Source organism: Eucalyptus grandis, chromosome 6 (assembly GCF_016545825.1).
Source record: "Eucalyptus grandis isolate ANBG69807.140 chromosome 6, ASM1654582v1, whole genome shotgun sequence".
NCBI classification, from domain to species: domain Eukaryota; kingdom Viridiplantae; phylum Streptophyta; class Magnoliopsida; order Myrtales; family Myrtaceae; genus Eucalyptus; species Eucalyptus grandis.
In genome coordinates this window covers 6,306,471-6,317,694 of record NC_052617.1, presented here as the reverse complement: position 1 = coordinate 6,317,694, position 11,224 = coordinate 6,306,471, and the positions used below count along the sequence as shown (strand labels likewise).

Sequence of the window (11,224 nt, the reverse complement as noted above, 5' to 3'; positions counted from 1 at the left end):
ATGGCGACGGAGGGTGGAAACAAAAGAAGAGTGGACTTCTGAGATCGCGGCCAAAAGCGGGGGTCAGGCCGGGGGCAGAGGACAAGCGGAGCCTTTGCCCTGGGGTCGACATTTTCATCCGGTCGACGATTGCGATTGGGTCGGTCCCACCCGGCTCGGATTCGGGCGGGCGGTTGTCTTCGTGCTTCTTTAACCTTTAGATTCACGGACCGATCGGTTAATCCTTTCGTATTGTGGAAATTTCGTAAATTCTGACTTATTTTAATGGTCGCGGTTCATCCGGTACATCGCATTATGTTCTGTCCCGCAGACGGAAGAAGCTCTTGTTTGGGAGTCAGAAGTCGTCTCCTGCGCCATCCCGTCTGACATCCTTGTTCGGTTTCTTCCCTTGGGAAAAGGACGAAGGGTCGACGGAGACAGGGGACCCGGTCGTGATTGTGCCAGATCATGCAACGACAACGGGCGTTAAATGTAATGCCAGAGAAACAGTGCTGTGGCTAGAGCCCGTTGAGCGTCCTTCCTCATCCCACAAGCCAAAAGGATAAAAAAAAGAAAAAATAAAGGAGGTGACATCGAGCGTTCAATATTTACTTGCAAATATCTACACGAGATTTTTTTTTCTTTTTTGAAAAAATTATGCAATGGGAGTGACTTAGGCCAAATTGACAATTCTTTCAAAATACTGTCCAAATACAATATGAATGCATTGAGAAAATCTTTAAATCAATATGATACGATTGATTTAAAGATAAAACATCGAGATATATATATTTTATCATGTTTTAATAGAAAATGTTTTGTGATCACGTGAACACACGATAGAAAATTGAGTGTGTTCGAGGTGACAGCAAATTGACCATCTATCCTAATATGAGCAGCGTTCATCATTGGCCCTGTAAAGCTCGTCTTACATCTCAAAACTTTTCGTAAGCTCCGAATCTAGATTGAGTCAGAGACGTAAACATGGTGGGCCTAATTCATCCAGTTTAATCTTGACGTGAAGTTGCGTTAGACCCGAGACTTGGGCAATTGTTTATTTTTTTGGACACCGTGACAAAAAAGTACGAAAGGAAAAGCTGATAATGAAGCATTCAAAGATCACATGAATCTTTGAATGAGGTAGAATCCATGGCCGAGGCCTAAGTTAATCAAAACTTCTCAGGATCTGTACAGGAAATATCTATATTAACTCCCGTAACCATGCAGCAGCATGCACGGGACTTTGCTTTTCCAAAACTCCAAGAGAGCCTTCCATTCTCACCTTTTTACAGGACACTAGCACTATCCATCCTCTGCTCTCTCTGCCATTAAAGCTTTTCTTTCTCTGCTCGTACTTCCAGGCGAAGCTCCATCAGACGTCCATCATCGAGCAACAGCGGAAGAGAAGAAGCTGATGATGACGAAGACGAACCCGCCCTGCAATGGCGTCTTCTTCTTCTTCCTTCTCTTCTTCTCAGCTTCCCTCGCACAGAGCGACCTGGACGTGCTCCTGAAGCTCAAAACCGCCATGGTCGGGCCTTCCTCCGCCGCCCTCGGCGACTGGATCGACTCCTCCTCCTCCTCGTCGCCGCCGCCCTTGCCGCATTGCTCCTTCACCGGAGTCGCGTGCGACGACGGCTCGCGGGTCGTCTCTCTTTACATCACCTCCGTCGGCCTCTCGGGTTACATCCCACCCGAAATCGGCCTTCTCCGTGACCTCGTCAACCTCACGCTCGCCGCCGACAACCTCACCGGGACCCTCCCGCCGGAGGTCGGCAACCTCACGTCACTCCGGTTCCTCAACCTCTCCGTCAACCTCCTCTCCGGGGTCTTCCCCGGCGAAGTCCTGCGGGCGATGACCCAGCTCGAAGAACTCGACTTGGGCAACAACAACTTCAGGGGGCCGCTGCCGCCGGAGGTGGCGGGGCTGAAGAAGCTGAAGCGGCTCGACCTCGGCGGCAATTACTTCACCGGCGAGATACCGGAGGTTTACTCAGAGATGGAGGACCTGGAATACCTGGGCCTGCAGGGCAACCAGCTGACCGGCAGAGTCCCGGCGAGCCTCGCGAAGCTGAAGAACCTCAGGGGGCTCTACCTGGGCTACTTCAACGCGTTCGACGGCGGGATTCCGGCGGAGTTCGGGTCTCTGAAAGAGCTCAGAATCCTCGACATGGCGAGCTGTGGCCTCTCCGGCGAGATTCCGGCGAGCCTGGGCGAGCTGAAGAAGCTGGACTCTCTGTTCCTCCACCTCAACAAGCTCGCGGGCTTTATCCCCCCCGAGCTCTCCAAGATGTCGAGCCTCATGTCCCTCGACCTCTCCAACAATTACCTCACCGGAGAGATTCCGGCGACCTTCGCCGAGCTCAAGAACCTGACTCTGCTCCACCTATTCGCGAACAACCTCTACGGCCAGATCCCCGAGGCCATTGGCGAGCTGCCGAACCTGGAGGTCCTCCAGGTTTGGAGCAACAACTTCACGTGGAAGCTGCCGGAGAGCCTAGGGAAGAACGGGAGGCTGATCTTGGTCGACGTCACGCAGAACCACTTCACCGGCACGATCCCTCGGGACTTGTGCCGGGGAGGGAGGCTCAAGACTCTGATCCTGACGAACAACTCGTTCTTTGGCCCCATCCCCGATGAAATCGGCGAGTGCAAGTCGCTGACCAAAGTCCGATTCGGCAAGAACTGTCTCAGCGGGACGATTCCCCGGGGGATCCTCAACTTGCCGCGAGCAGCTATAGTCGAGCTCAACGACAATCTCTTCTCCGGCGAGCTCCCGGCGGAGATGTCCGGCGAGAGCTTGGGGATCCTGTCGCTCTCGAACAACTGGATTTCCGGTAAGATCCCTCCGGCCATTGGCAACTTTGGCGGCTTGCATACTCTGTCCCTGGACGCGAACAGGTTCTTCGGTGAGATTCCCAGTGAGCTGTTCTTGCCAAAGTCCCTTCTCGCGGTGAACATCAGCGGGAACAACATGAGCGGCGAGATTCCTGGTTTGGTCGCTTGGTGCACTTCTCTGGAAGCCCTTGATTTGAGCAGGAACAATCTTGCCGGCGAGATTCCGGAAGGCTTGTCTCGCCTGAAAGTGTTGAGCGTCCTCAATCTGTCGAGCAACAGATTGACCGGCCCAATTCCTAGGGAAATTCACCTCATGACCAGTCTCAACACGCTCGATTTGTCCTTCAACGATCTCTCCGGCGAAGTCCCCCACGAGGGCCAGTTCCTCGTCTTCAAGAACTCCTCCTTCGCCGGAAACCCGAAACTCTGCTCGCCAGGCCGCTTCTCTTGCCCCTCGCGGTCAAGAGCCTCGCGCACTTCATTGAGGCTCGTGATCGCGGCAATTTCACTCGTGACTGCTTCACTGCTCGTAACTGTCATAGTCTGCGTCCTGAGGCGGAAGTGGCGGGGCTCGAGAGCCTGGAAGCTCACTGCCTTCCAGAAGCCCGGCTTCAAGGCCGAGGACGTGCTCAAGTGCCTGGGGGAGGAGAATGTCATTGGCAAAGGTGGCGCGGGGATTGTCTACCGCGGGTCGATGCCCAACGGGGCAGACATTGCCATCAAGCAGCTGGTGGGGCGGGGCGGCAGCGGGTGCAGCGACCACGGCTTCTCCGCAGAGATTCAGACCCTCGGTCGGATCCGGCACCGGAACATCGTGAGGCTCCTCGGATACCTCTCCAACAAGGACGCCAACCTGCTGCTGTACGAGTACATGCATAATGGGAGCCTAGGGGAATTGTTGCACAGTTCGAAAGGCGGCCACTTGCAGTGGGAGACACGGTACCGGATAGCAGTGGAGGCAGCGAAGGGGCTGTGCTACCTCCACCATGATTGCTCCCCGCTCATAATTCACCGGGACGTGAAGTCGAACAACATTCTGCTGGATTCGGACTTCGAGGCACATGTCGCGGATTTTGGGCTGGCCAAGTTCTTGCAGGATGCCGGCGCGTCGGAGTGCATGTCCGCGGTGGCCGGTTCCTACGGCTACATAGCCCCAGGTTTGGAGTAGTCAAAACTTGTGTTTGATGTATCCGTCTGCAGATTATGTTAATTTTCGGCTATAGACATTTAACAAAACATAGCTAACTCTATTAATTTATAGCTAAATGGAGAACTGCTTGCTATTGCTATGTCACAGAGTATGCCTATACGCTGAAGGTGGACGAGAAGAGTGACGTGTACAGCTTTGGAGTCGTGCTGTTGGAGCTGATAGCTGGGAGGAAGCCGGTGGGGGAGTTTGGTGACGGCATGGACATCGTGAGGTGGGTGAAGAAGACCATGTTGGACCTCCCACAGCCGCCGTTGGATGCATCGGACCTCCCACAGCCAGCGTCGGTGCTCGCTATGATCGACTGCAGGTTGAGCGGGTATCCGATGGCGAGCGTGATCCACCTCTTCAAGATTGCGCTCCAATGCGTCGAGGACGAGAGCTCCCAGAGGCCCACCATGAGAGAAGTCGTCCACATGCTGACGAACCCACCTCCGTCTGCCGCCATCCTCGCCGCTCCGGATCTCATCAAACTGTAGGGACTCCCTCTCTTTTCTCAATAAAATAAAGCTGATATGCTTTGCAAATGAACTTGGCCAGAAGAGGCTGCGTAAGTGGTCTTGAATGTGTGTTTCCTTCTGTGGTTGTTCAAGAAGTCTCTTGAAAAATTGGCTACTAGAAGCTCATCGATCCGATTCGGCGTTCCGCAAATGGTTGGTCCGTGCATTTCGAGTTGCAATAAGGAGGCAAACGTCAGCGGATGCCGGAATCCCTGAATCAGAGTGACTAGCCCCTGGCAAATTGAAACTTAATGTTAGCCTGATCTTAAGAGATTCTCCTGTTATGATTCATTGGATCAAGAATATCACTTACATCAACGCCTCTCGGGAAGAAATAGTGTGCGTGCATCTCTTTGGCGCTTAAACAAAAAGGAGACTCACGAAAAATGCTCTAACTAGTCTCTATTTAGGTGAGGTCAGATTCATATTTCCTTCTGATTCTAGCAAACAACGAAATGAGAGCGAACCCGGTGTGGAATCGGGTGAGAAGACCAGAGAGCAACCTCCTTAGACACTGGATTCGATTCTACCCGCGATTAAGATCTTGACGAGAATGGAAGCGGAAGCACAGATCGAGCCGTGCTCTCCGTTCACAGGACTTGCACGGCACCTCCTCATGCGTTTCTTCTTCCACTGTCATACCACGAACCGAAACAAAAATGGAGAACAAGCCCATTAATCGCTAGAATCCCACATTTCCATTCGCAGAAGAGCAAAGGAAAATTGAAGTCTCTCTCTAAGTTCCAAATCACATCAGATCATACCTTAGCTCTCGTGGTAACGGTTGACGAGCTCCTTCGCATATACGTGAACTCTGTCGCATTGGCTACTAGGTGGTACGATGGGCGCTGAGGATGCATGATGGCAGGTGAGGTAGGTAATGCCGAGGTTGCAACCTCAGCAACCCCCATCGAAGGTTGAAGGAGATCAGGGATGTGTGTGGATTAGCACTCCTAATCAAGAATACGTAGGGATGCACTCATATTTGAAGTTGGATTAGCACTTGGTAAAGATACAAAGAAAATGCAACTATAGTATCTTGATCATTACCTTCATTTTGGCCTTTGCAATAGCGCAGAGAGAGAGAGAGAGAGAGAGAGAGAGAGAAGCTGAACAGATCTTATGAGGCAGTGGAAGCTGAGAATTCTAAAGCTTAAATAGAGGCAAGATTTGAGAAGTTACATAGCCTAGTTGGTATAGTTGCTAGTGCAAGTTCCCATTGGGCCTGAATATCTTGGCCGATGTACGGTATCTTTACCCTTGCCCGTGTCCGTGAGACGAGGGATTAGTACATCTTACGGTATTGCTGTTCATCGGGACAACGTAATGCTCGAGAAGAAACACATCCCAACTTTTATGGGCACCGGCTGAGCGAGCCGAATGTAGTCCTACTCCCTCGCGTCAAGTTTCTAACCTTGTTGTCGAGAATACTTGCCCTCAAGAGCCTTTGTGAGTATTCGGTCGGTACGTTTGGTCAATTTAGCTGGATGCTGTATTAGTGCTCGAAACAATATACGTATTTTTGAGAAACAATTATTGACAAATCATTGTCAGTCATGTCCAGTGCTCTCCTAGTCTCGTATTTTGTTTAAGATATGATGCAAGCATGGCATTTCTCATTGCAAGAGGTGTTAACGTAAGTGATATTATTCTTACTCCGCGGATCGTAACGAGAGAAAACTCTTAAGATCAGGCTAACAAGAAATTTCAATTTGCCAGGGACTACTCACTCTGATTCGGGAGCGCTCCTACATTCACCGATGTTTGCCCCCTTATGCAATTCGAATGAGCTGACCGACCAATCGAGGAGTGCCGAATCGGATCGACGAGTTTATAGTAGCCAGTTTTTCGAGATACTTAACCTTTTTTACATTGAACCACCACAGAAGGGAGATACATTCACGACCACTTGCACAGACAAGTTTATTACACGATAATTTTACATTCACCCATACAAAGCCTCTTCTGGCCACGATCATTTGCAAAGCACTATAAGCTTTTATTTTACTGAGAAAAGAGAGGAGAGCCCCTACAGTTTGATGAGGTCCGGGGTGGCGCCGACGGCGAAGGTGGTGGCGGACAGAGGCGGGTTTGTCAGCATGTGGACGACTTCTCTCATGGTGGGCCTCTCGGAACTCTCCTCCTCGACGCACCGGCACGCGATCTTGAAGAGGTGGATCACGCTCGCGATGGGGTACCCGCCCAGCCTGCGGTCGATCACGGCCAGCACCAAGGCCGCGTCCGACGGCGGCTGCGGGAGGGGGTCCGACACGGTCTTCACCCACCTCACGATGTCCACGCCGTCGCCAAACTCCCCCACCGGCTTCCTCCCGGCTATCAGCTCCAGCAGCACGACCCCGAAGCTGTACACGTCGCTCTTCTCGTCCACTTTCAGCGTGTAGGCGTATTCTGCAACAACAGCAATAGCAAGCAGTTCTCGGGGATCTTAGTACTTAATCTGCAGACTGATATATCAGAGACAAGTAAGAGATAAAATGAAGCCAGAAACTACTCTCTGACCTGGGGCTATGTAGCCGTAGGAACCGGCCACGGACGACATGCACTCCGATGCGCCGGCGTCCTGCAAGAACTTGGCCAGCCCGAAATCAGCGACGTGCGCCTCGAAGTCCGAATCCAGCAGAATGTTGTTCGACTTCACGTCTCGATGAATTATCAGCGGCAAGCAATCGTGGTGGAGGTAGCACAGCCCCTTCGCGGCCTCCACGGCGATCCGATACCGCGTCTCCCACTGCAAGTGGCCGCCTTTCGAACCATGCAACAGCTCCCCTAAGCTCCCATTGGGCATGTACTCGTACAGCAACAGGTTGGTGTCCTTGTTGGAGAGGTATCCGAGGAGCCTCACGATGTTCCGGTGCCGGATCCGACCGAGGGTCTGAATCTCCGCGGAGAAGCCGTGGTCGCTGAGCCCGTTGCCGCCCCGTCCCGCCAGCTGCTTGATGGCGACGTCCGTCCCGTTGGGCATCGACCCGCGGTAGACGATCCCCGCGCCACCTTTGCCGATGATATTCTCCTCCTCCAGGCACTTGAGCACGTCCTCGGCCTTGAAGCCGAGCTTCTGGAAGGCAGTGAGCTTCCAGGCTCTCGAGCCCTGCCGCCTCCTCTTCAGGACCTGGTAGACCGTGACGGTGATGAGCAGCGCCGCGGTCACGAGTGAGATTGCCGTGATCACAACCCTCGAGGAAGTGCGCGAGGCACTTGACCGCGAAGGGCAAGAGAAGCGGCCTGGCGAGCAGAGTTTCTGGTTTCCGGCGAAGGAGGAGTTCTTGAAGACGAGGAACTGGCCTTCGTGGGGGACTTCGCCGGAGAGATCGTTGAAGGACAAATCGAGCGTATTGAGGCTGGTCATGATGCCAATTTCCTTTGGAACTGGACCGGTCAATCTGTTGCTCGACAGATTGAGGACGGCCAACACTTTCAGGCTAGACAAGCCGTTCGGAATCTCGCCAGCGAGATTGTTCCTGCTCAAATCAAGGGCTGCCAGAGAAGTGCACCCAGTGACCGAACCAGGAATCCTGCCGCTGATGCTGTTCCCGCTGATGTTCACCCTCAGTAGGAACCTCGGCGAGAAAAGCTCGCTGGGAATCTTGCCGGAGAACCTGTTCGCGTCCAGTAACAGAGTACGCAGGCCGCTGAAGTTGCCAATCGCCGGAGGGATCTCACCGGAAATCCGGTTGTTCGAGAGCGACAGGATGACCAAGTTCTCGCCGGACATCTGCGCCGGGAGCTCGCCGGAGAAGAGATTGTCGTTAAGCTCGATTATAGTTGCTTGCGGCAGGTTGAAGATCCCCCGAGGAATCGTCCCGTCGAGAAAGTTCTTGCCGACTCGGACTTTGGTCAGCGACTTGCACTCCCCGAATTCATCAGGGATGGGCCCAAAGAACGAGTTGTTGGTCAGGATCAGAGTCTTGAGCCTCCCTCCCCGGCACAATTCCCGAGGGATCGTGCCGGTGAAGTGGTTCTGCGTGACGTCGACGTATAGCAGCCTCCCGTTCCTCCCTAGGCCCGCTGGCAACATCATCGTGAAGTTGTTGCCCCAAACCTGGAGGGTCTCCAGGTTCGGAAGCTCGCCCACGAACTCGGGGATCTGGCCTTCCAGGTGGTTCGCGAACAGGTTGAGCAGAGTCAGGTTCTTGAGTTCGGCGAAGGTCGCCGGAATCACTCCAGTGAGGTAATTGTTGGAGAGGTCGAGGGACATGAGGCTCAACATCTTCGAGAGCTCGGGGGGGATAACGCCCATGAGGTTGTTCCACTGGAGGAACAGAGAGTCTAACTTCTTTAGCTCGCTCAGGCTCACCGGAATCTCGCCGGAGAGGCCGCAGCTCGCCAAGTCGAGGCGTCTGAGCTCTTTCATAGACCCGAACTCCGCCGGAATCTCGCCATCGTACGTGTTGAAGTAGCCCAGGTAGAGCCACTGGAGGTTCTTCAGCTTCGCGAGGCTCGCCGGGACTCTGCCGCTCAGCTGGTTCGCCTGCAGCCCCAGGTACTCCAGGCTCTCCATCTCCGAGTAAACCTCCGGTATCACGCCGAAGAAGTAATTGCCGGCGAGGTTGAGCCACTTCAGCTTCTTCAGCCCCACCACCTCCGGCGGCAGCTGGGCCGTGAAGTTGTTGTCGTACACGTCGAGGACTTCGAGCTCGGTCAGGTTGCCGAGCTCCGGCGGGAGGGTCCCCGAGAGGTTGCAGCTGGTGAGCGTGAGGTTGACGAGGTCGCGGAGGAGGCCGATTTCGCGGGGGACGCGGCCGAAGAGGCGGACGTCAGTGAGGTTGAGAGACACGACCCGGGAGCCGGCGTCGCACGTGACCCCGGTGAAGGAGCAATGCGGAAAGGGCGGCGGCGACGAGGAGGATGAGGAGGAGGAGGAGGGGCCGACCCAGTCGTGGAGGGCGGTCGAGTTGGGCGCGGCCAGGGCGGCCCTGAGCTGCCGGAGCACGTCGAGGTCGCTCTGCGCGAGGGAAGCCGAGACGAAGAGGAGGAGGCAGAAGGAGGAGGAGAACCAGAAGTAGGAAGCGGGCTTGCAGGGCGGTTTCGCCGCCGTCGCCGCCATCTTCTTCTCGTGCTCCGCCGCTGCTCGACGACGGACGAGCGCCGTGGTGCCGCCTGGGAGTTTCGTACGACGAAGAGGAGAGGCTAGAATCGAATAGGGACGAGGAACCGCCCTATTATTAATAGCAGGGAAGGGCGGAGGGCAGCGCAAGTGTCCGGTGAAAAGGCGAGAATCGAAGTCTCTCTTCGAGTCTTCGTGGCATGAATAAACTAATCCTGTGAAAGCAAAGTTGATCATGCATGATGCTGCATGGTTATGGGAATAAGAGAAATTTCGTGCATGGTTGCCGTGCAGTTTTGGTTAATCTAATGCGGTTTTTATAGTCAGTTTAGTTTTTAAGGTTCCTATTAGATTGAGCTCAATCCTATAAATCACATACATCATACAGAAATATCAACTCATCCAAGGATACATATGAATTGACATCGTATAATCTAAATTATAATTATGAGTCTTTCTTTCATTCTTTTATGTTGCGTTATTAAAAAATTGGTGTTTGATACAGTTGATTGGCCAAGTCCCAGTCAAGTCTAATGCAATTCCCAATCGAGATTAAATTTGATGAATCAGCACTGTTCTAATCACCTCACAAACTCAATCTCAATTTGGAAGTTACAAAGATTATTGAAATCAACAGCGAGCGATGGACTTTACCCATGATGGGGACGGCCAATTTGTGTTGTCTTGTCCAATTTATGGTGATTACCTTGGAAATCTCTTTGTTTCTAATGATTTCACATGATCAATGAGGTGAAAAATGTCTCAATGTTTTACCTTCTAATCAATTATATCATATTAATTTGATGATTTTCTTAATAAATTCACACCGTGTTTGAACGGTGTTCTCGTATCACATGAAGAATTGCCAAGTGAGTTTTAGTCGGTCTCTCAGTGCATATTAAAATATTCTCATGTAGATATTTTTACTCAATATGTGTGGGTGTGTATATATATATATATATACTCCCCTTCTCGTGGGATGAGGAAGCTCAATAGACATCAGCTACAGCACTCTTGCTTTGGCATTACATTGGACACCAATTGTCGTTGCACGACGTGCAAAAGCACGAGCGTGATCCCATCGATAGCCACCTTCGTCCTTTGCCTTGGGAAACCGAACAAGGATGTCGGATGGGATGGCGCACTAAATGGATTCAGACTCCATAACAATAGTTTCTATCTTTCAGACACATAAATTAGATGTGCGCCACTAACCGAACGAATCATAATCATTGACAATACGACTTCGATTGTAATTAATTCGCCCGTGAATTTTCCCTTTCAAAAGCCATGGGCCCCGCATGAAGACCGACGCTTGTCTGAATCCAAGCCCACCGTCGATCCAAAACAATCACGATCGCCGATCAGATGAGGTGTCTGCATCTGAGCCGTGAGATCCACCTGATCACCCGGGTTCACATGGACTCGGGTGCAGTCGAGTCCGGGCTCTGCGCAAAGGCTCGCCACGTCCTCTACCCCTCCGGGTCTGCTGACTTCCCGCTTTTGGCCGGGACCTGGAAAGTCCACTCGTCCTTTTTTGTTTGTTTCCATGCTCCGTCGCCACTCCCCAAAAGCGCTCTGCTCGTACGGTGCTCGACCTCCGTTCTTTCATGGCAGCTTTGGTGCAGTGGTGTA

At 52.7% G+C, this 11,224-nt stretch overlaps 2 protein-coding genes across 2 annotated transcripts; one reads left to right on the top strand and one right to left on the bottom strand.

Moving 5' to 3' along the window:
* The first annotated feature begins 1,148 nt into the window (after positions 1-1,148).
* On the top strand, positions 1,149-4,766 carry LOC104416371 (receptor protein kinase CLAVATA1). Its single transcript, XM_010027772.3, has 2 exons — positions 1,149-3,974; positions 4,115-4,766. The coding sequence occupies exons 1-2, from the start codon at positions 1,394-1,396 to the stop codon at positions 4,501-4,503; spliced, it is 2,970 nt and encodes a 989-aa protein (XP_010026074.2). The 5' UTR covers positions 1,149-1,393; the 3' UTR covers positions 4,504-4,766.
* Positions 4,767-6,332: 1,566 nt separating this feature from the next.
* LOC104456653 (receptor protein kinase CLAVATA1) lies at positions 6,333-9,794 on the bottom strand. The gene is made up of 2 exons (XM_010071505.3): positions 7,045-9,794; positions 6,333-6,933 (listed from the first exon to the last, which is right to left on the bottom strand). Exons 1-2 carry the CDS (start codon positions 9,587-9,589, stop codon positions 6,554-6,556), a joined length of 2,925 nt encoding a protein of 974 aa, XP_010069807.2. The 5' UTR covers positions 9,590-9,794; the 3' UTR covers positions 6,333-6,553.
* Between the last annotated feature and the right edge of the window lie 1,430 nt (positions 9,795-11,224).